Genomic DNA, 25,226 nt, shown 5'->3' with positions numbered 1-25,226 from the left:
TCTTTGTGGCTCTTCTCTGCACTCTTTCTAGAGTCTCAACATCCTTTTTGCATCGTGGCGACCAAAACTGAATGCAGGATTCCAAGCGTGGCCTTACCAAGGTTTTATAAAGTGGTATTACCGGTAACACCTCATGCAATCTTGATTCTATCCCTCCGTTATCACCATCTCTTGTTTCTCAAAACGGTCTGTCCACGCCTTATGGTGGTCTCTGTCCACTTAATTAGCAGGCTAATACATTACGTTTGGGGGGAGGGTCTCATTTAAGGGCAAAGAAAATGCCCGCCCTTTACGTTGGCAAAGTGGGCAGCTCACCCTGCTAACCCAATTTCTGCAGCAGTGATTACAAAAACCACTTTCTGCCCCGAAGACCAGGCGGGCTTAGCAATTGTCGTGACGGGACTCTGATCGTTTAAGCAAAGTGCCAAACCTCCTTTTCCCCCACTTGATAGGATTGTGATGTGGGCAACAATCACAGGCCGGGGCCAAGGTGTGGGAAGAAAAATCATTTTGCTTTTCAGCAAAGACTAATAAACGGTGACAACTCCAAGTCTGTTCTCATTAAGGATGTTGAAAGGCGTCGCTGCCGCATGCGATGTGAAATAGTTCAGAGGGGGGGCTCCGAGTCAAAATATTAAACAACGGCTTTCATGCTGATAGAAGGGGATATTTGCAGATCGGGATTGAATGGTGGGGGTCTCTGGCGCTCTCTTTGCTTGCAGGAGCCTCATTTTATTTATTTATTTATTTATTAGATTTGTATGCCACCCCTCTCCGTAGACTCGGGGCGGCTCACAACACAATAAAACAGTTCATGACATACATACAAGCATACCATACATAAATTGTATTGACCCGGGGGAGATATCTCAGTTCCCCCATGCCTGATGACAAAGGTGGGTTTTGAGGAGTTTACGAAAGGCAAGAAGGGTAGAGGCAGTTCTAATCTCTGGGGGGAGCTGGTTCCAGAGAGTCGGGGCCGCCACAGAGAAGGCTCTTCCCCTGGGGCTCGCCAACCGACATTGTTTAGTTGACGGGACCCGGAGAAGGCCCACTCTGTGGGACCTAATCGGTTGCTGGGATTCGTGCAGCAGAAGGCGGTCCCTGAGATATTCTGGTCCGAGGCCCAACGAAGAACATAGGCCCTCCAGGGCTCAGCTTTTAGATCAGCAGAGATTAACCCCAGACAAATACAGTGGGACCTCTCCCTAAGAACGCCTCTACTTACGAACTTTTCTAGATAAGAACCAGGTGTTCAAGATTTTTTTGCCTCTTCTCAAGAACCATTTTCCACTTACAAACCTGAGCCTGCAGATCTCAGCCTTGGCCTCCTTGGTGCCCACCCAACAGCCCCTTCCTCCTCCTTCAGATGGCGGCTGGCTGCCTGTGGCTGGCTTTCCTCCTGACAACAGTCTCCCCCACCGTGAGTTCAAACTTTTAATTACATTTCATTATCATTCTTGAGGGCTGTCAATCATCCCTTGACAATTGGGGGAGGGGAGGGGACAAGCTGTCAAGCAGGATTAAAGGAGGTCTTCAAGATAGGGGAAGAAAAGACAATGGGATGCCTCCAGAATTTTTAAGCCCTTCTTGTCATTTCACAGCTGCCTCGAAATACTTTATATTTTAACAAGTACAGTGGTACCTCTACCTAGAAAAGCCTCTACTTACAAACTTTTCTAGATCAGAACCTGGTGTTCAAGATTTTTTTGCCTCTTCTCAAGAACCATTTTCCACTTACAAACCCCAGCCTCCAAAACTGTAACCGGAAAAGGCGGGGAGAAGCCTCCGTGGGGCCTCTCTAGGAATCTCCAGGGAGAAAACATGGCCGGAAAAGGCAGGGAGAAGCCTCTGTGGGGCCTCTCTAGGAATCTCCTGGGAGAAAACAGGGCCGGAAAAGGCGGGGAGAAGCCTCCGTGGGGCCTCTCTAGGAATCTCCTGGGAGAAAACAGGACTGGAAAAGGCAGGGAGAAGCCTCCGTGGGGCCTCCAGGAATCTCCTGGGAAGAAACAGGGCCTCCACCCTCCCTGTGGTTTCCCCAATCACACGCATCATTTGCTTTTACATTGATTCCTATGGGAAAAATTGCTTCTTCTTACAAATTTTTTGACTTAAGAACCTGGTCACGGAACGAATTAAGTTCGTAAGTAGAGGCACCACTGTACTTTTTATTTTAACAGGTAGTTCTCAGAAAGATGCTTCTTTCCAAGCGTCTCCACCCAGGTCCCAATCTGCAGGTAGGTCCTCCCAGGTTGGGCCTTGACATTTTCTTCATCCCCGACACAAATTCTCAGCTTTCCAGAAGGACTCCAGGTTGGCTCTTTTACACCAAAGAAGGTGCAAAGCCAAGAGGAGAGATTCTGCAGCTTCGTTCTGTGCAGAAAAGCCCCTTCATCCCCCTTGGCTGGCTGTCCTAGGAGGCCCTCACCTTCCTCCCATAACCTTCGGAATAAAGCCAAGCCTCTAAGCTGCAGATTTAGCTTCCTTTGGGCTTCCCTTCCGCCCAACCAATCGCCGCCATGGCCAAATCTCTGGATTCCCACTGCAGCAGACCAAACAATCCCTGGTGGCTTAAACAAACATACATACAAAACACAGAGAGAGAGAAAAGGAGAGAAACAAATTCTCTCTGAAGTGAGCAATCAACTCTGGGCCAGACAGTTTTCCAGCAGTGAGGAATTGAATCCTTTCTCCCTTTCAGCAGCCAAGAAAACCCAAAAAGAACAATCAATAATGATTGTGCTTCTTTCAGTACAAATATTAATGCCATAACACTAGCAGGAGGGGGGGGAGGGGGGAGGAAGGAGGAAGAAGGAGAGGAAGAAGAGGACGGAAAGGAGGAGGAGAGGGGGGAAAAGGGAAAGGAGGAAGAGGAAGGGAAAGGAGGAAGAAGAGGGAAAGGAAGAGGAGGAGGAGGAGGAGGAGGGAACAGAGGAAGAGGAAGGGAAAGGAGGAGGAGAAAAGGGGGAAGGAGGAGGAAGAGGAGGAGGAAAATTTGCATAGAGAGAGTGATCTCTTTCTCCCTCTCTACCTTCAAAATCCACTTTTTGTTAACTGTTCAGTTCTTTGCAAAAAGGCTTTTAATTAGGTTTGCCTTTGTGATGTATTGTCATATATGCTGTGAGCCGACCCAAGTCCTCGGAGAAGGGCAGAATACAAATATAATAATAATAATAATAATAATAATAATAATAATAATAATAAAAATAATAATAACAACAACAACAACAACAACAACAACAATAATAATTTGTATGACGCCCCTCTCCGAAAACTCGGCTCACAACAATAAACAATGCAGTACACATCCAATAATTTAAAACTAAGGTTAAAAACTCATTTAAAAACAGTCAATACTACCCAGTCATAAGCACACATAAACCTTACTAGCCAAAAGGGGGTACATCAGTTACCTCATATAATAAATAAATAAATAAATAAATAGATTAGAGAGAGAGAGAGAGAGAGAGAGAGAGAGAGAGAGAGAGAGAGAGAGAGAGAGAGAGAGAGAGATATGATAGATAGATAGATAGATAATAGATAGATAGACAGACAGACAGACAGACAGATAAATAAAATAAAATTTCCCCACCAGCAAGTCGATTAGGAAGGATAACCGGATTCGAACCTTTTAGCCGGGTGCTCTTATCTCTTAAGCGGGACCCATGGATTTTTCCAACCAACGGATCATCAAACGTGCAATGGGGGAGCCGCGCAGGAGTGGGGAGAGCAGGGGATTCATTTGTTTGTTTTGTTGCTAAAGACGCCACATCGATTCTATTCGGGAGGGCACGATTCCGCCCCCGCCACGTGCGTTTTGCTCTTGAAACAACAAATAATCCGTTAAATCATCGGCCATCTTCTTCTCTGCCCCCCTCCACGCCCTCCGCTGTCCCCCCCCTCCCACAACACCCCTTCCCGGCCTTCAGTACAATGCGACGCTCTTATTGAGTGGGTCAGATGTTCTCCTGATTAAAAATTGATCCATTTCAAAAAATCTAATCAAGAGAATAGGATTCTTTCATATGTTATCAAGGGGGGGCTGCTGACAACCAGGGCAAGCAAAGCAAATAAATAAATAAAAGCCCACGCAAGATCTGCACATACCCAAAAAGAAGGGGGGAAAGGGAAGGCCCCCCCCAAGCACCCCGTTATTAACCCCTGGACTTCAGTGACCGGGTTTAATCGGAGATGGACAAGGGGGAATGACTGTCCAGCCAAGAACTGGTGCTTTTGAGTGCAGCCTTCGGAGGCTAAAACCAAAACCTCAGAGGCCTTTGGCCTTCAAGAGATTCTGCTACGTGACATATCAGAAACACGGATGTATTTCCTTAGCTCACCCTGGAGACAGCCATTTTTGCCTCGGTGGTGCAGTGGTTAGAGTGCAGCACTGCAGGCTCCTTCTGCTGATCATCGGCTGCCAGCAGTTTGGCAGATCGAATCTCAGTGGGCTCCAGGTTGACTCAGCCTTCCGTCCTTCCAAGGTGGGTCAAATGAGGACCTAGATTGTTGGGGGCCAGAGGCTGACTCTCTGTAAACCACTTAGAGAGGGCTGGAAAGCAATGTGAAGCAGTATATTGCTATTGCTAAATGCTATTGTCCTTCCTTCCTTCCTTCCTTCCTTCCTTCCTTCCTTCCTTCCTAGCTCAAGGTTGACTCAACCTTCCATCCTTCCAAGGTCAGTAAAATGAGGACCCAGATTGTTGGGGGAAATATGCTGATTCTGTACACCGCTTAGAGAGGACTCAAAAGCAATGTGAAGCAGTATATAAGTCTAAATGCTATTGCTTTCCTTCCTTCCTTCCTTCCTTCCTTCCTTCTTTTTCTTTCCTTCCTTCCTCATTCATAGAAACATAGAAGACTGACGGCAGAAAAAGACCTCCTGGTCCATCTCGTCTGCCCTTATACTATTTTCTGTATTTTATCTCAGGATGGATATATGTTTATCCCTGGCAGGTTTCAATTCAGTTCCTGTGGATTCTTCCTTCCTTCCTTCCTCCCTTCCTCCCTTCCTCCCTTCCTTCCTTCCTTCCTCAAGGTTGACTTAGCCTTCCATCCATCCAAGGTGGGTCAAATGAGGACCTAGATTGTTGGGGGCAAGAGGCTGACTCTGTAAACCACTTAGAGAGGGCTGTAAAAGCACTGTGAAGCGGTATATAAGTATAAATGCTATAAATGCTATTGCTATTTTCCAAGCTTAGCAACTTTAAGACGTGTGGACTGCAACTCCCAGAATTCCCCAGCCAGACATCTTAAAAATGGCCAAGGTTGGAAAACACAGACCCAGGGACTCCAAACCCCATAACTCACCTCCGGCAACAGAAGTAGTAGCCAAAGGTTATGGAGACCATTCCACTCGGTGTAAAGGCCAAAGCTCCTTAGCTCCTGGGGCTTTCTCAGCCTCGGTTGACCCCTGTCTTTGCCCCTAGAAGTCCTTGCAACTTCTGAGATTGGCCTATGAGCCCGGAGGCTTCTGGGGGTCTCCGTGGAGGGGTAAAAGGGGCTCTGCTGAGCCTTTTGGGGGACCAGCCAAGTGCCCCCTGCCCCTCCAGATCAGAGGAAAGCTGAGATCTCCAACCAGAAGCAAATAGAACATACAAATTAGGTTGGAGGGGAACCGAAATAGAATCTGAACTGGGCTGGAATTATAATTTTTCAGTCCTTTCCAAGCCAGCCTCCGTCCAGCGTTCTCCTCCCTCCCTCCACTCCCCCCCCCAATTTGATTCATTTCAACAACCTCTTTTGAGAAAAGAAAGGCTAGCTTCTAACGGTTGCTAAAACACCAGGAGTCAGAAAGTCTGGCTGATTTAATGCAGAACGCCCAGAAATCTATCAATACCCATCCAATATTCCTTCATTTAGAGTCTGGCAGGTTCTTCTCCTGCCCGCTGCCCCCCCTTCGCCCCCCCTCACCCCCCCACCGCCCCGCCTGCCTTCCCATACCAGCAGCCACCCAACCCTCCTCTGCAGAAACGGTTGGGATGAAAACGCACGCAGGTGAGCAGGCCAGGCTCTTTGCAAGAAGGGGGCGCCCAGTGGTTTCCTCTTTGGGGGGATACATTCATGCAAGGGGGGTTGTGGGGTGGGATCCATCTCATAGGCCAGGTCTCATACAACCAGAAGGCTGTGCTGGAAAGATCGGGGGTCAGAGTTCATCCATGGAGACCAGAAGTGTGGACAGCAAGCGTCCCGGGACCTCAATTTTGCTCCCTCTGGGGAGAACCAACCCCAATCTTTGTGTCCAAGGGCTGCTTTGGAATTGCACTACCCCAGCGACGCTCTTTCGCCCTGTCCACTGAGAATCAGAGACTCTCTGCACAGACTTTTTCTAAAGTGCAGAGAAGAGCAACAAAAAGGATGAGGGGCCTGGAGGCTAAAACATAGGAAGAACGGTTGCAGGAACTGGGCACGGCTGGTTTAAAGAAAAGAAGGACCAGGGCAGACAGGATAGCAGTCTTCCAAGGCGGCAAAGCACCTAACAGGGTGAGAGAGAAAAAGGGTTTTCTATCTTTCAGAGATCTGCAATAAAGGCTGCGTTTCTAGTCCTCATGGTGGAGCTCGTAAAGGGAGAATAGCAAAGGAGGCAAGTTGAACAAATTCCAGACTAAGTCTCCCCCCCGCCGGGTCAGGAGGAAACCTTGAATGGGATAGAATAGAAGCAGTAAGGGACCTTGGAGGTCTTCTAGTCCAACCCACAGCTTAAGCAGGACCAGGGGAGACATGAGAGCAGCCTTCCAGTATCTCAGGGGTTGCCACAAAGAAGAAGGAGTCAAGCTATTCTCTAAAGCACTTGAGGGTGGGACAAGAAGCAATGGGTGGAAACTAAACAAGGAGAGAAGCAACTTAGAACTAAGGAGAAATTTGCTGAGAGTAAGAGCAGTTGATCAGTGGAACAGCTTGCTACTAGAAGTTGTGAATGTTCCAACACTGGAAGTTTTTAAACAGATATTGGATAACCACCTGTCTGAAGTGTTGTAGGGTTTCCTGCCTAAGCAGGAGGTTGGACTAGAAGACCTCCAAGGTCCCTTCCAACTCTTGTTGTTGTTGTTATTGTTGCTATTATTATCATTATTATTATTGCATTGGCATCCTTCAGTCTCGAAACACCATGGTATCATATTATTACTATTATTACTATTACTATTATTATTATTTGTTATCTTTATCATCATCATCATCATTATTATGATTCCCAAAAAGGTTCTAAGTTCCTGTCTTTGACCCCAAAGGAACGCCCGGCTCTCTTTCAAACAGATCTGAGGCGCAAACTGGAAATCCTGGCTTGTTAATAGCCTACCACCAACCACCATCACGGGTGGCCTCCTGAGTTGCAAAGAGCGGAGAACACCCAAGTAAAGGAGAATTCCTTTGCATTCAAGCAAACCCTGGTTTGGTTGGCAGGTCTCAAGGAGGCCTTTGCACAACCTCCTCCTGCTTCTGAGGCAAGACAGGTGCCAAAAGACCCTTCCCCCCTGCACCCCAAATCTCTTCTCTGCTTGCATAGAGAGTGCCATCATTAGCCATTTCCTTTTGAAGTGCAACATCTGCAGCCTACCTGAGTAGCTCCAGAGGAGCAACCTTCCCACCTACTACAAGGCAAGAGAAGACGTTCACTACCCAGAGAGCAGTCAGAGGCAATTTCATCAACTCGGCACATTGTATTCCAGCAACACACACACACCCGCCCCCCCAGACTCCCCCTGTGTTCTCTGGCTCCCTTGACAGGCCCTTTGCCCCTCGAAGAGCAGAGAGGGGGATGAAATTTTAAAAGAGGTCGGGAAGCAGAGTTCTCCTCCTCCTCCCCCTCCAAAGCATGGGGACCCCGACAATGCCAAACTTTCTGAGACCCTTTGCATTGTTCATGCAAGGCAGGGCTTCTCAATCTGGGTGACTGTGTTTTTCAGAGTATGAGAGGAGCAAGTAGAAGGCTTGGCTGCATAGCTAGAGGTATCACAAGCAGGGAGAGGGAGATGGTGATCCCGCTGTATAGAGCGCTGGGGAGACCCCATTTGGAATAATACTGTGTCCAGTTCTGGAGACCTCGCCTACAAAAGGAGATGGATCAAATTGAACGGGTCCAAAGACGGGCTACAAAAACAGTGGAAGGTCTTAAGCATAAAACATATCAGGAAAGACTTCATGGACTCCATCTGGGGAGTCTGGAGAACAGAAGGGAAGGGGGGATAGGATCAAAACAGTTAAATAGGTGAAAGGGTTGAATAAGGTCCAGGAGGGAAGTGTTTTCAATAGGAAAGGGAACCCAAGAACAAGGGGGCACAATCTGAGGTTAGTTGGGGGGGGGAATCAGAAGCAACATGAGAAAATATTATTTGACTGAAAGAGGAGTAGATGCTTGGAATAAACTTCCAGCAAACATAGTTGGTCAATCCACAGTAACTGAATTTAAATATGCCTGGGATAAACATAGATCCATTCTAGGATAAAATACAGGAAATACTGTAGTATAAGGGCAGACTCGATGGACCAGGAGGCCTTTTTCTGCCCTCAATCTTCTATGTTTCTATTTTAAACCAGTTGGGCTTATTGGAGTGATTCGTAACCATGCCCTTCTTTCTTTCTTTCTTTCTTTCTTTCTTTCTTTCTTTCTTTCTTTCTTCTTTCTCCTGCCTTCCTTCTTCCTTAATCTACATAGTCTGGGGGACAGAAGGAAAAGGGGGGACATGATGGAAACATTTAAATATGTTCAGGGTTTAAATAAGGTTCAGGAGGGAAGTGTCTTTAATAGGAAAGTGAACACAAGGACAAGGGGACACAATCTGAAGTTAGTTGGGGGAAAGATCAAAAGCATATTTTTCCCCCTTGTCTTCCTCCCGCAAACTAAGGTCCATCTTTTATTCCAGGGCGTCTTATATTCTGAAAAATATGGTATTTTAAGATGTGTGGACTCCAGAATTATACCATTCAAGGAGGAATAGATCTAGATTAAGGCCACCTTCGTGCCTGTTTAGACAAAGGCAGACGTGGACACCTCTGGGGGAGAATCCGATTTTTGTAACAGAGCAGATTTAAAAGAAGTATTGTTGTTATTTGTAATCTATGGGTTTCGGGCCAACGCCTGGAGCCCCTGCCTTGCTTTCCAAGCCGTGGTAGCATTTAGCTTTACAATGAGCTATCCATGGTCCTGACCAATCCTCATCAATCCTTAACGGTTATGGAGAGGTGCATCTCTAAAAGCAAATGTTCCAATATAGAACAAAAAAGCTGGATATGATTTCAGGCCCACATGCAATACTGCTTTAAAAACCTGGTTACACTGGCTGTCATCACGGCATCTAAGGGCAGCAAATTCTGTCAGGAAGCCATTTAACATAATGGTTCTGACTCACTGATGTCAAGGAAAGTCAGCTTAATACAAACCCACAATCCAGGTCTGTATTCCTTCCGTCCCGTCCCCATAACCTGGTCTGTTTGATGGAGTCTTTTGAACAGAGTATTTCTTTTATTCCTCCAACAGCCAACAAATTCTTGCAGCTATTGTGGAAATGAAAGCAACTAATTAATTAATTGCAATGAATTCAGCAAAGAACTTTGACACCATGAAAAAAATGGTGTCTGGGATGAATCCTCTCCAACATAATAATAGTGTACATGAATATAATTTTCTAGCTTGTAACTCAATGTTTGTTTCAACCTTAGGCTGTCCAGACATACGGACCAATCTGCACCTCTTCTTCATTTTCACACCTGTTATATGCGTGCAAGAGTACTTAGAAACCTAAACTCACACAACCAGATTGTGTAGAAGAAACCCAGCAGGGACTTAAACAAGCTCTGCCTTCACTGTCCAACTTGGGCATTTTGCACGGACCAGATGGACATTGTGACAAGAGACTGCCCAGCCTGCCAGTTTGACAATTTAATATTTTTCCCGGTAAATGTCAACGACCTGTTTTTCCTGTCACTTGTCTAATGAAAATATCACACCAATTCGGATGCTAAAGAACAAGGTGAGGTTTTGCTCCTGGATAATAATCAGATACCTTAAGATTGTATGAGATGACAAGGAAGAAAGCCCTGACTCGATCCAGGGAAAAGAACAGCGATTTGAAAACAACATGACTCCAAAGCTGTGAAACACAGGCGGGCACGTGCAACCTACAAAACTTTATTTGGCGTTACTGCGCTAAAGGTTTACGGGCTCTGAAAGTGTCTATCTATGTACCCATGCCCCAAATTAACCAGAATGTTCAGACTCAGGGCGGTTTACAACATGTTAGCGATAGCACTTTTTAAACCCACAATCCGGGTCCTCATTTTACCCATCTCAGAAGGATGGAAGGCTGAGTCAACCTTGAGCCAGTGGTGAGATTTGAACCACTGACCCTCAGATCTAGCAGTCAGCTTTAGTGGCCTGCAGTACTGCGCTCTACCCACTGCTGATATCCCTGGTGCAAAAAATGCTTTATCTTGTCTTTGCCTTGTAGACTAAAGTCCCAAAGGAAAGGCAGGAAATAACTTTTCAATATTTATATACTAATTGTCAGCTGCCCAGAGTGCTGGTTTTGAGATGGGCAGACATGGAGAATTTGAAAGAAAAATATGTAAAGTGATATTTTAACAAAGGCACCCCTGATGATCAGAAATAAAACTTATCTGACACGGTGGAGCAGAAAGCTGTCCCTATAATAGCTGCCTTCTCCCAAATCTGCTGCCCTCTAAATGTACCGGGGACTACAAATCCCATAATTCCTAGGCATGTTGACACTGGGATTCTAGGAGCTGGTGGCCTAAAGCATCTAGAGGCCTGGGAAGGCCTAGAGGCTGTGAAAATGATGAATTCCAGCCTTGCCTGGTCCCCAAAATTTCCTCCCTCCCTTCCTTCTTTTCCTTCCTTCCTTCTTTTCCTTCCTTCCTTCCTTCCTTCCTTCTTTTCCTTCCTTCCTTCTTTTCCTTCCTTCCTTCTTTTCCTTCCTTCCTTCCTTCCTTCTTTTCCTTCCTTCCTTCCTTCTTTTCCTTCCTTCCTTCTTTTCCTTCCTTCCTTCTTTTCCTTCCTTCCTTTCCTTCCTTCCTTCCCCATCAGCCATTCTCCCCAGAGGTCTCCAAATGATACTTGAAGAGTTATCCACAATCGCACACAGAAAGACCCACAATTTAGAAAAGGGGGGGGGAATCACATCCCATTAAAGGCCTTTCCCCGAAGGCTTTGCTAATCAAACAGCCAAATCTTTCATAAAGCAACCAATCCCCGGTGAGCAATTAAATATTTCCCCTTTTAAAACACTCGCTGCAGCATCGCAATTGCCTCTGCGGCCCAGCCCCCAGCCCCTCATCCTTCTTCTCCACCCCCACCCCCCTCAAAAAAACTTTGCAAAATTCATCTGATAAGTTAATTGGGGCAGGGAAGAGAAGACGGGGAGGGTTGGGTATAAAAAAGACCCAACTTTGTTCTTTCTTTCTTTCTTTTTTTAATTACAGAATCCACAATGCCTGAATAATGTTTAATAAGAACTATGCAAAATTCCTAACAGCATTACAACCCCCACACACAAAAGAAGTAACCTGCTTACTGTGAAAAGCTGCATATTTAATTAAGAACAGAGAGTTCGAAACTACCCAGAGACCTTTCCAAAGTACTTTTCTTGCCGGAGGGGGGAAATTACATGCTTCCAGGCTGCTAACAGAATCCTGCACCCCCCCCTGGCCCCCTCCATAGACCCCATTAAAGTGACAACAGGACGGAAGTCATCTGAGCTGCCTTTCAACAGGCAGACAGGAAAGGCAGAGCACAGGTGGGGAGGGAGGGGGGGAAAACAGCCCCCTTGTTGATAGAAGCAATAATTAAAGAATAATGTTAATTAACTGCTTTTTATAGGAATAAAAAGTTTCGGCAGCAGGGGAGACGGCACCAGCCGCTTGTGCTGCTGCCAAGGAAAAATTGCAAGCTGCCAAAGCCCCCAACCCCAAATTGACACAGTGCAGGTTTTGCTAATCAGTTATTTACTGCGGAAAGATTACAATAGGAGAGGTCTAATTATTGAGGGGGGGGGTTGTTCAGGAGCATTGTCTCTGTGTCTTGGCTTAGAAGCCCCCTTGCAGCCTGCGGAGAGACACAATCCGCCTAGACTAATTCTGACCACCGAATTAGGGGTGGGTGGGTCTGAGGACCAGGATAATAGAAACATAGATGTCAGAAAAAGACCTCCTGGTCCATCTAGTCTGCCCTTATACTATTTCCTGTATTTTATCCTAGGATGGATCCATGTTTATCCCAGGCACGTTTACATTCAGTTATTGTGGATTGACCAACCACATCTGCTGGGAGTTTGTTCCAAGCATCTACGCCTCTTTCCGTCAAATAATATTTTCTCACGTTGCTTCTGATCTTTCCCCCAACTCACCTCAGATTGTGTCCCCTTGTTCTTGTGTTCACTTTCCTATTAAAAACACTTCCCTCCTGAACCTTATTTAACCCTTTCACACATTTAAATGTTTCGATCATGTCCCCCCTTTCCCTTCTGTCCTCCAGACTCTACAGATTGAGTTCATTAAGTCTTTCCTGATACGTTTTATGCTTAAGACCTTCCACCATTCTTGTAGCCCGTCTTTGGACCCCTTCAATTTTGTCCATATCTTTCTGTAGGTGAGGTCTCCAGAACAGAACACGGTATTATTCCAAATGGAGTCTCACCGGTCCAAACTGAACTTTTATTGCTGCTATGAAGGACCCCATAATTTGCAGCAATAGTCTGGGTTAAAACCAGAGAGTGTGGTTTGGCTGCATCAAAGGGCCAGGCTCACATGAGGTCAGTTGGTGGCGGGGGAACTAAGGGCTGTGAGGCAGAAGGACCTATGCACAAGTTGCATTTTAACACTGTTTGTGATTTTGCACTGCTACTTTTATGGGTCAAGGATATCTGCCCGTTCTCTTTTTCTCTCTGGATAACCAAAGCCAAGTGGCCTCAGTTGGCCCAACCTGTAGCAATGGGCTCATGCACACAAAGTAGCCCACAATGCAGCCACGAGAGCTGTTATGGGTATGTGTCGGTATGTCCATATAACACCTATGCTCCGCGAGCTGCACTGGCTTCCTATTAGTCTCCGGCCACAATTCAAGGTGTTGGCTATTACCTATAAAGCCCTACATGGCTTAGGACCAGATTATTTATGGGACCATCTCCTGCCACACACCTCCCAAAGACCATTAAGAACACACAGAGTTGGCCTCCTCCAGGCCCCGTTGACTAAGCCAGTGTTTCCCAACCTTGGCAACTTGAAGGTATCTGGACTTCAACTCCCAGAATTCCCCAGCCAGTGAATGCTGGCTGGGGAATTCTGGGAGTTGAAGTCCAGATAGCTTCAAGTTGCCAAGGTTGGGAAACACTGGACTAAGCAATGCAGATTGGCGGGACTGCGCGGGAGGGCCTTCTTGGTGGCTGCCCCGGGTCTATGGAATCAACTACCACCTGACGTCCATACTGCCCCCACTCTACTGGCCTTCCATAAGACCACAAAGACCTGGATTTGCCGGCAGGCCTGGTGGGGGGGCATGAAGTAACAACTGACAGGGCCACACCATATGAATGGTATGTATGCATGGGATTATGACTGTTTTATATTAATGGGTTTCTTTTTTAATACGGGGTTTTACACAGTTTAGATTATCTTTTTATTGCTCTGTATTTATTTGTATTGCTATTTTTATTATTGTTGTAAGCCACCCTGAGTCCTTTGGGATTGGGCAGCATAGAAGTCAAATAGAGAGAGAGAGAGAGATGATAGTTAGTTAGTTAGTTAGTTAGTTAGTTAGTTAGATAGATAGATAGATAGATAGATAGATAGATAGATAGATAGATAGAGATAGATAGATAGATATAGATAGATAGAGATAGATAGATAGATAGATAGAGATAGATAGATAGAGATAGATAGATAGATAGATAGAGATAGATAGATAGATAGAGATAGATAGATAGATAGATAGATATAGATAGATAGATAAAATAATAATAATAATAATTATTATTATTAACAGACGATCCATAGTGCAGACTCTCTAAAGAAGCAGATGAAACAATCGATCACATACTCAGCTGCTGCAAAAAGATCGCACAGACTGACTACAAGCATAGACATGATGCTGTGGCACAGATGATCCACTGGAACCTGTGCCGGAACTACCATTTCCCAGTGGCAAAGAACTGGTGGGATCATAAGCCCGAAAAAGTGGTCGAAAATGAGCAAGCAAAACTACTGTGGGACTTCCAACTTCAGACTGACGAATTCTAAAACATAACACACCAGACATCCTGATCGTGGAGAAAAAGAAAGTATGGATCATCGACATCGCAATCCCAGGGGACAACAGAATTGAGGAGAAGCAGCTAGAGAAATTAGTGAAATACGAAGATCTAAAAATTGAGCTGCAATGACTCTGGCATAAGCTGGGCGCAGTGCCAAAGGATCTCAGCGGACATTTGAAAACCATCGGAATTGACAAAATCTCCACCTGTCAATTGCAAAAGGCCGCTTGACTGGGATCGGCAAACATAATTCGCCGCTACATCACGCAGTCCTAGGTGCTTGGGAAGCGCCCGACTGGTGATGAAATACGAAATCCAGCATAGTGATCTCGTTTGCTGTGTTGCACTGACATAACAATAATAATAATAATAAAATAAAGAGAGGAGACTACACCCGTAGGGCCCAACCAGGAGCTGGAAGCAGGAAGCTCCAAGTCCCTACGTTTGCTCTCAACCCAGGGAAGCAACGTGGCACCCAAGGAGACAAAAGGGGGTTCAGGAAGAAGCGACAGTCAAAGACCAACTCGTACGTTTTCCCAAGCAATAAGCCCACCTATCGCCATGTTGGTTGGGGAATTCTGGGAGTTGAAGTCCACCTGTCTTCAAGGGGCCAGCTTGAGAAAGACTGCATTAGCGTATCCTAATTTCCACAGGCCAACGCTTGGTTATTCCCCGCCCCCCCCTTTTTTTTAAGGAATCGGTGTGACATGGAAGGGCTGGCGAGCCCCCACCCTGCCTAGCAATTAATATTAAGGCAGCCCCTGCATTTGCTGTGAGTCAGTTAAACTGCAGCGAAATCGATGCGCCCGAGTCCTCTTGGTGCTTTGGGGAAATCATTAAATGTTACACCAAACGAGTAAAAACACACAGACAACAAAACCCAATAATTATCCAGTGAGGCAGTATTAAAAACGGCACTGCTTTGTCAACTAAGAAACAAAGAAATGATTATTTAGCTGGGCTCTTTGGCGCATCAGAGCTACACACGCAACACGTTAATGCAGACTAAAACAACTTTTGGCTGAGAGATACAGACTACAGAAAGCTCTGTCACATCCAGAAAGGGCTGCTGGACTTGGAGCATTTGAGAATGGTGTGATTGTGTATTACTGATTGTTTTTAGTAATGATGGGTCTTAATTTAGTTTTTTAAATACTATTGGATTTGTATTGTACTGTATTGCTTTTATTGTTATGAGCTGCCCTGAGTCCTCGGAGAGGGGCGGCATACAAATCTAATACATTATTATTATTATTATTATTATTATTATTATTATTATCATCATCATTATCATCATCATCATCATCATCATCATCATCATTATTATTATAGTAGGATATTTAGGAGTGTTGGTGAGAAAAAAGAAGTAGAAACAGAAAAAGACCTCATGGTCCATCTAGTCTGCCCTTATACTATTTCCTGGATTTTATTTTAGGATGGATCTATGTTTATCCCAGGCATATTTAAATACAATTACTGTGGATTGACCAACCACGTCTGCTGGAAGTTTGTTCCAAGGATCTACTACTCTTTCAGTAAATATAATATTTTCTCACTTTGCTTTTTATCTTTCCCCCAACTAACTTCAGATTGTGTCCCCTTCTTCTTGTGTTCACTTTCCTATTAAAAACACTTCCCTCCTGGACCTTATTTAACCCTTTAACATATTTAAATGTTTCGATCATGTCCCCCCTTTTCCTTCTGTCCTCCAGACTCTACAGATGGAGTCCATGAAGTCTTTCCTGATGAGTTTGATGCTTAAGACTTTCCATCATTTTTGTAGCCCGTCTTTGGACCAATTTTATCCACCTCTTTTTGTAGATGAGGTCTCCAGAACGGGACACAGTATTATTCCAAATGGGGTCTCACCTGTGCTCCATACAGTGGCATCACAATCTCCCTCTTCCTGCTTGTTATACCTCTAGCTATGCAGCCAAGCCTTCTACTTGCTTTCCCTACCGCCTAACCACAGGGTTCACCCATGTTGAGCCTGTCAGAAATCACTAGCCCTCAATCCTTCTCTTCTGAAGTAAACTTGATTGGTGTGCTGTCAGAAATCTCCTCTGAACAACGACAAGCCTTCTCTATCCTTTGATTCATTTTGCAACAAGCAAGGATCAGAGGAGCACAACAGCACAGGCAAAGCAAATATCATGTTTTGCAACCAACAAAAAGGGGGGGGTAACAGTTTAAAAAAAAACAAAGTAAGGATGAAAGTAATCCATCAGGAGAATTTCTTGGGAGATTAAAAGCTAAATGTTATGGGAAAACATTGTTTTGACTAAAAAGTTTAATCTCCCCTCCACAAAGTCAACCTTCCAAAAGCTGTTGAGTTTATTTACATTTCCCAAAGACCTCAGTCATCAGGTCTGTTTAAAAAAAAATAATGTACTATGATTAGCAAGGCTCCTTCCCCCTTAAGAGGAGGCTCTGGAGCTCTCTACCCAGCCGCCCACCCCCTTTCCCTGCCAATGTTATGATTATAGATGAGAAACAGAGATCAGTCATGCAGTTTAATCAGTTAATACTTATTTTCAGCTCACAGCCTCCACCCACCCAAGGGATTCCTGGCAGCTAACAATATATTTAGTAAGAACAGCAAAAATGAAAGGGAGAGAAAAAATAATAATGGGAGAGCTGAAATTTATATAAATTCCCTGACACCATGCAAATTATCATTTTTGAGAAAGCATGTTATTTTGGTAGTCGGGTATAATTATTTCAGTACAACACTCCCACAGTTGTCCGGGGAGGAGGGAGATTCGGCTGGGGGAGAAAGGAATATATTTATTTATTTATTTTTATAAAAAAAAATAAGAGTGGGCCTTCTCCGGGTCCCGTCAACTAAACAATGTCAGTTGGCGGGCCCCAGGGGAAGAGCCTTCTCTGTGGTGGCCCCGACTCTCTGGAACCAGCCTCCCCCAGAGATTAGAACTGCCCCTACCCTCCTTGCCTTTCGCAAACTCCTCAAAACCCACCTTTGTCGTCAGGCATGGGGGAATTGAGATATCTCCCCGGGGCCTATACAATTTATGTATGGTATGTTTGTAGGTATGTCTGCTTAATAATGGGTTTTTTTAAATATTTTAAATTGTAAATTATTAGATTTGTTATGAACTGTTTTATTGTGTTGTGAGCCGCCCCGAGTCTACGGAGAGGGGCGGCATACAAATCTAATTAATTAATTAATTAATTAATTAATTAATTAATTAATTAATTAATTAATTAATTAATTAATAAGTTTTGTCCCATACACAATACACATTGAAGAGAATAAACATATGATAATATATATCAAGGAAAGGATAGAAGAAAAGATATAAGAATAAAATGCGTCAATGAAGAATAGAGGAGAAGATATATAAAAAGGAAGAAAAGATATATGAGATATAAGAGAGACAACTGGACAGGGGACGGAAGGCACGCTAGTGCACTTATGGACGCCCCTTACTGACCTCTTAGGAACCTGGAGAGGTCAATCATGGATAGTCTAAGGGAAAAATGTTGGGGGTTAGGGGTTGACCCTACTGAGTCCATGTAATGAGTTCCATGCTTCGACAACTCGATTGCTAAAGTCATATTTTTTACAGTCAAGTTTGGAGCGGTTAATATTAAGCTTGAATCTGTTGCGTGCTCTTGTGTTGTTGCGGTTGAAGCTGAAGTAGTATTGGGGGACTTTTTAGATTTGAAAGAAAGCTGGGCCTGTCCACAAAACACCCAGGAGAGGCTTGTAAGGACAGGAAGCTCCCAGAACTACACTGTCGGAAGGATTGGTCTTTGTGGGTCACATTTGCTTTAAAAAAAAATTTAACCTAGAACTAAGGAGAAATTCCCAGACAATCTACACTTCAATTCCCAGAATTCCCCAGCCAGTGCAGTTCTAAATTCTGAAACTGGATGGACTGGATCCCACCCTCACAATTTCAAATTAAGAAATAAATCCTTTCCCCCAAAATGACAGCTCAACGTCAGACTGGAAAACCTTCCTGCGCCACCAAATGAAATGACTGATTTCACTGTAAGGAGAAGGGACTGTCCAGGCAGAGGCTACTGAAAAACCCACAATCGGGGCTGGCAGGCAAGGTCAAACCTCCCTCCCCGATCCTCTCAATTACTACTTTTAAAAGGAAAGAGTCAAATAGATGCCCAGTTATATTATTCACAAATATCATGGCTGCTGATATTTGTGAATAATATAACATGACATGATCGAAACATTTAAATATGTTAAAGGGTTAAATAAGGTCCAGGAGGGAAGTGTTTTTAATAGGAAAGTGAACCCAAGAACAAGGGGACACAATCTGAAGTTAGTTGGGGGAAAGATCAAAAGCAACATGAGAAAATATTATTTCACTGACAGAGTTGTAGATGCTTGGAACAAACTTCCAGCAGACGTGGTTGGTAAATCCACAGTAACTGAATTGAAACATCCCTGGGATAAACATAGATCCATTGTAAGATAAAATACAGGAAATAGTATAAGGGCAGACTAGAAGGACCAGGAGGTCTTTTTCTGTCGTCAGTCTTCTATGTTTCTATGCTAGTTCAATTCCTCGGAGAGGGGCGGCATATAAATCCAATTAATAAATAAATTTGAGTATAACCATTTGATCTAGGGCAGTGGTTGTCAACCTGGGGGTTGGGACCCCTTTTGGGGTCAAATGACCATTTCACAGGACCCTGGGAAAAAACAAATTTACCCTGGCGTTAGGAACTAAAGCTTCTATTCTGGCGCCTGGGAACATATTTTTACAATCCGACCAATCAGGTGTTTACAATCAGCTTCAAGTTCTGTTGGGGGAATTAGTGCTAGGCTTATGGTTGGGGGTCACCACAACATGAGGAACTGCATTAAGGTGTCACGGCATTAGAAAGGTTGAGAACTGCTGGTTTAGGGTCTAACACAAAGCAAGAAGGGAGAAAAAAAAGAACCTCGGAAATTAGGAAGTTTTCTCCTTGCTTCTCTGGAAATTAACCTGGAATTAAGGAGAAATTTCCTAGCAGTGAGAACGATTAACCAGCCAAACACTCAGAGGTTGTGAGAGGTTGTGGCTGCTTCATCAGTGGTGTTTTAAAGAAGAGACTGGACAGTCACTTGAAATTGGACTAGAGCAGTGTTTCCCAACCTTGGCGACTTGAGGCTATTTAGACTTCAACTCCCAGAATTCCCCAGCCAGCATTCGCCTGAAGTTCAAGCATTCGCTGGCTGGGGAATTCTGGGAGTTGAAGTCCAAATAGCTTCAAGTTGCCAAGGTTGGGAAACACTGGACTAAAAGACCTCCACGGTCCCTTCCAGCTGCATTCAGATTAAAATTGGAGCATCTCTTGGTCTGAATAAGGAGGATAAAATTTCTGCTTTTTTTTTTTTAAGGAGAGGCCAATACTGGGCCCAGCTTCTCCCAACCTCCTTTGATCTAGGCAAATTCGCCCTCTTTCCTCTCCACCCCACCTCGGTGGTGTGCACACAATTAATGAATGGCTTTATTAATTAGGAGAATCATCCCTCTCCGGGCTGCGATCGGGGCCATCCGTTTCCAAAGAAAGAAGGCCCTGCGCTAAAAGATTAAAAACTCAGCACCTTCCCTCTTGTCTGGCAGAATCTCAATTACGTGGAGACCGCAAAGAGGGAGGAAGGAAGGAGGTTGGGAGGGGGGGAAACCTTCCTCGGGGGCTCGATGTCGGTTGCTCCCAACCCCCAACGGGAGAAAGAAGTTTGGGGGGGGAGAAGGAAAGAGGGCGATCCTGAACCCCCATCCCTCACCTGCCATATATTTGACCCAGGATGTGTTCTGCCGTCTTCCCACAACTGGCAATCACAATATTGCGCCATCAATCCATGTCAGCACATTCAAGGGACCTTGTGGGCCATTTTGGCTGAAGGACATTCTGGCCGAAGAGGAGAAGCCCCCACCACCCAGGCAGCATCTCCCTCAAGTTCTGCTCCCCACTTGGGACTTATGGAGCTTTTCAAACAGTTTCCTTGGGGGGTTTTCTGGAAGGTTCCCCCCCCCCACTTTCTTTTCAAATTTCCCCGTCTAGCCGACAGCTCTTCTAAGCACCAAGCATGTCTGACCCTGCTTAATAATAATAATAATAATAATAAAAATAAAAATAATTTATTAGATTTGTATGCCACCCCTCTCCGAAGACTCGGGGCGGCTCACAACAACGATAAAAACAATATTATAATGGCACAAATCTAATATTAAGAAAAACTAAAAACCCTATCATAATTAAAAACCAAACAGCACATACATACCAAACATAAATTATAATAAGCCTGGGGGAAAGGTGTCTCAAATCCCCCATGCCTGGCGGTATAGGTGGGTCTTAAGTAGTTTACAGCAGACAAGGAGGGTGGGAGCAGTTCTAATCTCCAGGGGGAGTTGATTCCAGAGGGCCGGGGCCGCCACAGAGAAGGCTCTTCCCCTGGGGCCTGCCAGACAACATTGTTTAGTCGACGGGACCCGGAGAAGGCCAACTCTGTGGGACCTTATCGGCTGCTGGGATTCGTGCTAGCTTCAGGATCAGCCAAGATCAACCAAAGGGGACCCTCAACAAGATCCACCAGGCATCACAGATGAGGAACAGGCTGTTCTTAAAAGATCTCAATGAGATTATTATTATTATTATTATTATTATTATTATTATTATTTATTAGATTTGTATGCCGCCCTTCTCCAAAGACTCGGAGAGGCTCACAACAGCAAAGCACAGTACAAATCCAATGATTAAAGCAGTTAAAACCCTTAATATAAAAACAGCCATACATCCCAAACAAGCCATACATAAAACTGGACCTCCTTGTTCCCGTTTCCCACATTTCAGCCCACAGAAAGCTAGCCAGGACTCAGGGGGGCTTACAATAAAATATAAAAATACAGTTGATGCCTTTGCCTGGAAAAACAGACTTTTTGGAACTTTGGGGCAGGGATAGCTAGCAGTGAGATTCATGAGTTACTTCGTTTTTTTGATCAGCCTGCTCTCAAGATAAGCTTAGAAGGTAAAACATATTTATTCCCAAGTGGCAGTGGAACACCAAAGTAGCGAATTGCCCAAGGACCTGTAGAACAGGATATAAATCCAAGCCCTTCAGTCTCTCGATGGGGTTTCTTCAAATATATATATGTGTGTGTGTGTAATAGATGAACTCCGGCATAAGGAACACCAAATCTCGCTCCCTCGCTCTTCATTTTAAGTTATGTCCCCCACCAGTTTCTCCAAGCTAATGGAATACGATCGTTTAATCACTACTACGATTGAGAATCAAGAATGTTGACACTTGGTTAAACGCTAGCACATTACAATAAGTCAACCTGTCATGACATGTAATAGATGCCTCACCTAGCGGATACGTATGTAAAATTCATGCACTCTGGAATATCAGAGGGGGATAATATTTTAATCAGCATCCCCCCCTCGCGCCCCCAAGCTGCGAAAAAGATGCGATCAAACGCTCTCCAAAACTATTCTGTTCCCAACTATTGGAAAATCCAAAGAGTAAAATAACAATGTAAAAGTTTGGGGGGAGAGAGGGAGAATAGGGGCAAAAAAAGAAATGAGAAAGGCATGAATCTTATAATTAAGGGTAAAGGGGACCCTGAATTAAGCAAAACCTCTCTGCGGAGAATATCACTCTTTCACTCTTTCACTCTCTCACTCTCTCGCTCTTCCTCCACTCCAGAAAAAAAAAGCAGGCTGCTCCAGTATGATAAGCAATTGGCTTGCCGTGCATAAGTCCTTTGGCTCAGGAATCTCCAATTGAAAAGGGTCAGAGGTCAAGCACAGGGAAAGGCCCAAGGCCAGAGATATTAGCTGCAGGTGAAACCATATTTAATCCTCCTCAGGCTATCTATTCCTTCCAGGTAGGAGTGAAGGAAAGAGGAATAAGAGAAAGGAGGAGTAAATACAGTAGTCCCTCACCTATCGCTGGTGTTACGTTCCAGACCTGGCCGCGACAGGTGAAATCCGCGATAGGGAATTTATCGACTGATAGTACTTATTTAAGTATTTATATTGTAATTGTTTGGTAAGTTTTCATTGTTTTAAGTGTTTATAAACCCTTCCCACACAGTATTTATTTTAGATACAGTATTTAAATACAGTACTGTATTTACAATTTTAGATTATTTTTTTTTTAAACCTGCCGATCGAGTTTGGCGGGCTGTTTAAATCTGCCGATCGACTTCCTCAGAAACCCGCGATGAAGTGAAGCCGCAGTAGGTGAAGCGCGGTATAGCGATGGACTACTGTATGCCAGAAACTAACCATATGGACCATAACGATCCTACACACAGCTTGCTCCCCCCACCCCAAATTGCTTCAAGAGATTATCAGAAGGGAATGTGACTCTAGCAGGAAAGGGATCCTGGTCAGTAGTGGTCACTACCATGATGGAAACGGTGGCTGAACATACCTGTAGGTCACCTGGGAAAGGTAGGGCTGTAAGGCACCCTACATTCAGCCCTCCGCTCCCTAAAACCTGGGTGAAAATATGGTCCCCAACTGCCCCTCGCTCCTATTTCACTGAGCTGTTGTGGACACCCCCGTCAGAAAACAGGCTTTTGCAACCAAATGCCACAAATGTGGTTCGATTTTTGTCATTTTATAAAGGGATATATTTCTCCTCCTTTGAAAACTGCTTTTTCCCAAAATCATCTACTGGGAACTAGGAAACTATGCATCACAATATAGTCAGGGGTTGTTTTTTTTTAAAAAAAACCCCAATCCTTGTTGGCAAACGCAAAATAAACTTACGTGCAAATATTCAAAATGTTGGATACACATTGCCAACATTTAAAAAGACATAATTTTAAAAGCTCAGAGGAAGGGGACATAAATATAGTTGTGTGACTATCAGGAAACAGGAGAGGAAAGGCTCCATTAGTGATGTTACCTTGTTTAGATTGCTTTCTTAAATGAAATATGCCTGGTGTCATCCCAGACGTGAATTTTATCTCTGCTCATTTCCGAGAACATGTGCTGTACAAACGCAGCTGCGATCAAAGCCATCAGATTATCAGCTTGTTGTTAGAGGGACCTGCAATTTATCAAGATTGTCCACCCTTGGCCAAAATCCCATGTAAGCTTTTTAAAGGACTTTGTTAAAGGATGGTGTTTCTATTTTAGGTCTTCTAGCAGAAGACCATGGCAAGGCAGACTTTAAGCCACAGCATCGGGAAATGAAATGGAAAAAGACAAACTGGAAGTTAGAAACATAGAAGATGGACGGCAGAAAAAGACCTCCTGGTCCATCTAGTCTGCCCTGATACTATTTCCTGTATTTTATCTTAGGGTGGATCTATGTTCATCCCAGGCATGATTAAATTCAGAGACTGCTGGGAGTTTGTTCCAAGCATCTACTTCTCTTTCAGTCAAATAATATTTTCTCACTGTTACTTCTAATCTTTCCCCCCAACTAACCTCAGACGGTGCCCCCTTGTCCTTGTGTTCACTTTCCTATTAAAAACACTTCCCTCCTGAACCTTATTGAACCCTTTCACACATTTCAATGTTTCCATCATGTCCCAGCTTTCCCTTCTGTCCTCCAGACTAGACAGATGGAGTTCATGGAGTCTTTCCTGACTTAAGTTTTATGCTGAAGACCTTCCACTATTCCAAATCTTAAGCTCTCTTGTTTTGGTGTCACCTGAATGGGCAGGTGGGGGGGGAAACAGATATTTCGGGGGGGGGGGATCTAAACCCACCCAAGAGGGAACTTGCTGGCTTTTCAGAACTGCGTGAAGTGTGGGGGGATGGGGGGGAGAAGGAGCAGAGGGACCTGGCTTTGCACCTGGGCTGGGGCCCCTACATAAATCATGTTACGGGGAGAAGAGTCGCTGGGAGGGGGAGATGGATGGTCTCCGGTTGCTTCGCTTCCGCCTCCCACCCCGAAGCCAAACCAGGGAAACGCAGGAAGAGCGCCGACCCTTACCCCTATAAACCGTCCCTAGACGCAGCCCACCCACCCCACCGTCACTTCAGAGCCTTCCGGGACGCCCCACTTCTCCCTCCCCAATGCCGGAGACCTCCGAGGGAGGCGAAAGTTGCCGCCTCCGCCCGGATTTCACTGTACAGTATTGTATTTATAACGGTTGTTAGCCGCTCAGAGTCCGTTTGGAGTGAGCGGCATATAAATGCAATCAAGCAATCCATCCATCAATCTATCAATCAAATCCCCCCACCAGGGGCCCGGAAAGCTCCGGGAGGGAAGCGAAGAAGGACCCCCCCCCCCTCCTCCCGACCGGCGCCCCCCGAGTGCTCCGCCGCCACAACTCCGCGCCCGTCACCTGCGCCGCCCGGAGAAGTTGGGAGCCGGCGGGGATGGAGGGCGCGGGGAGGAGGCTCGGTAACGGGACCGGCGCTTCCATCCGTCCAGCCTCGGTGCTGCCTCCCTCGCCCGCCCGCCCGCCCGCCGCGATCAATGGGCGAAGGCGAACAAAGAGCGGCGGCGGGCATCCCTTCCCCAGCGCTCCCGGGGGAGGAGGGAGAGAGGGGAGGGGGGTCTCTCTGTCTCCCCCCTCCTTCTGCCTCCCCTCCACTCGCCCCCCTCCCGGGCCCAGCGCAGCCCCCTCCATCCCTCCCCTCCCCGGGCGGCGCCGGCCACTCACCTGGAGCCGGCCGAGCTCGGGCTGCTTCCAGCAGTGGCCCAGGGAGCCGGCCTCGGCGGCCATCTTGCGGGAGGCGCGGGGGGGAGGCAGCCCCGGACCCCCGGCCGCCCTGCGGAGAGTGCGCCCGGGCGCCGGAGCCGCGGAGAGCGCCGCCCGCCTCCAGCCCGGCCCGCCCGCTGCCTGCTCGCCTGCCTGCCTGCCTGCTTGGCTGCCGGTGCTGCTGCCTCCGCCAGGACGCGCGCCGAAGCGCCGGCTGCCCTGCAAGAATCGCGCCCCCGCCCGGCCCGCCCGCCTCGCTCCTCCTCTCCCCGCCTGCCCGGCCGTGCACGAGGCAGGGAGACCGGGAAGGGAGGGG

General features: G+C 45.8%; 1 protein-coding gene across 3 annotated transcripts in view; it reads right to left on the bottom strand.

Annotated features, from left to right (window-relative positions):
- The window catches only part of CUX2 (cut like homeobox 2), a 103,946-nt gene extending 78,957 nt beyond the window's left edge, over nucleotides 1-24,989 (bottom strand). For all 3 annotated transcript variants that reach the window (XM_070763290.1, XM_070763288.1, XM_070763289.1), the window contains exon 1: nucleotides 24,872-24,989. In XM_070763290.1, coding sequence (XP_070619391.1) covers nucleotides 24,872-24,934 — 63 coding nt within the window. In that variant the 5' untranslated portion in view covers nucleotides 24,935-24,989. The remainder of the gene's footprint in view (nucleotides 1-24,871) is intronic.
- Nucleotides 24,990-25,226: the final 237 nt, after the last annotated feature.

The sequence above is a fragment of the Erythrolamprus reginae genome, chromosome 10 (assembly GCF_031021105.1).
Source record: "Erythrolamprus reginae isolate rEryReg1 chromosome 10, rEryReg1.hap1, whole genome shotgun sequence".
In the NCBI taxonomy this organism is placed as follows: Eukaryota; Metazoa; Chordata; class Lepidosauria; order Squamata; family Dipsadidae; genus Erythrolamprus; species Erythrolamprus reginae.
The sequence above is the reverse complement of the archived record's forward strand: the minus strand, read 5'-3'. Positions and strand labels throughout refer to the sequence as shown.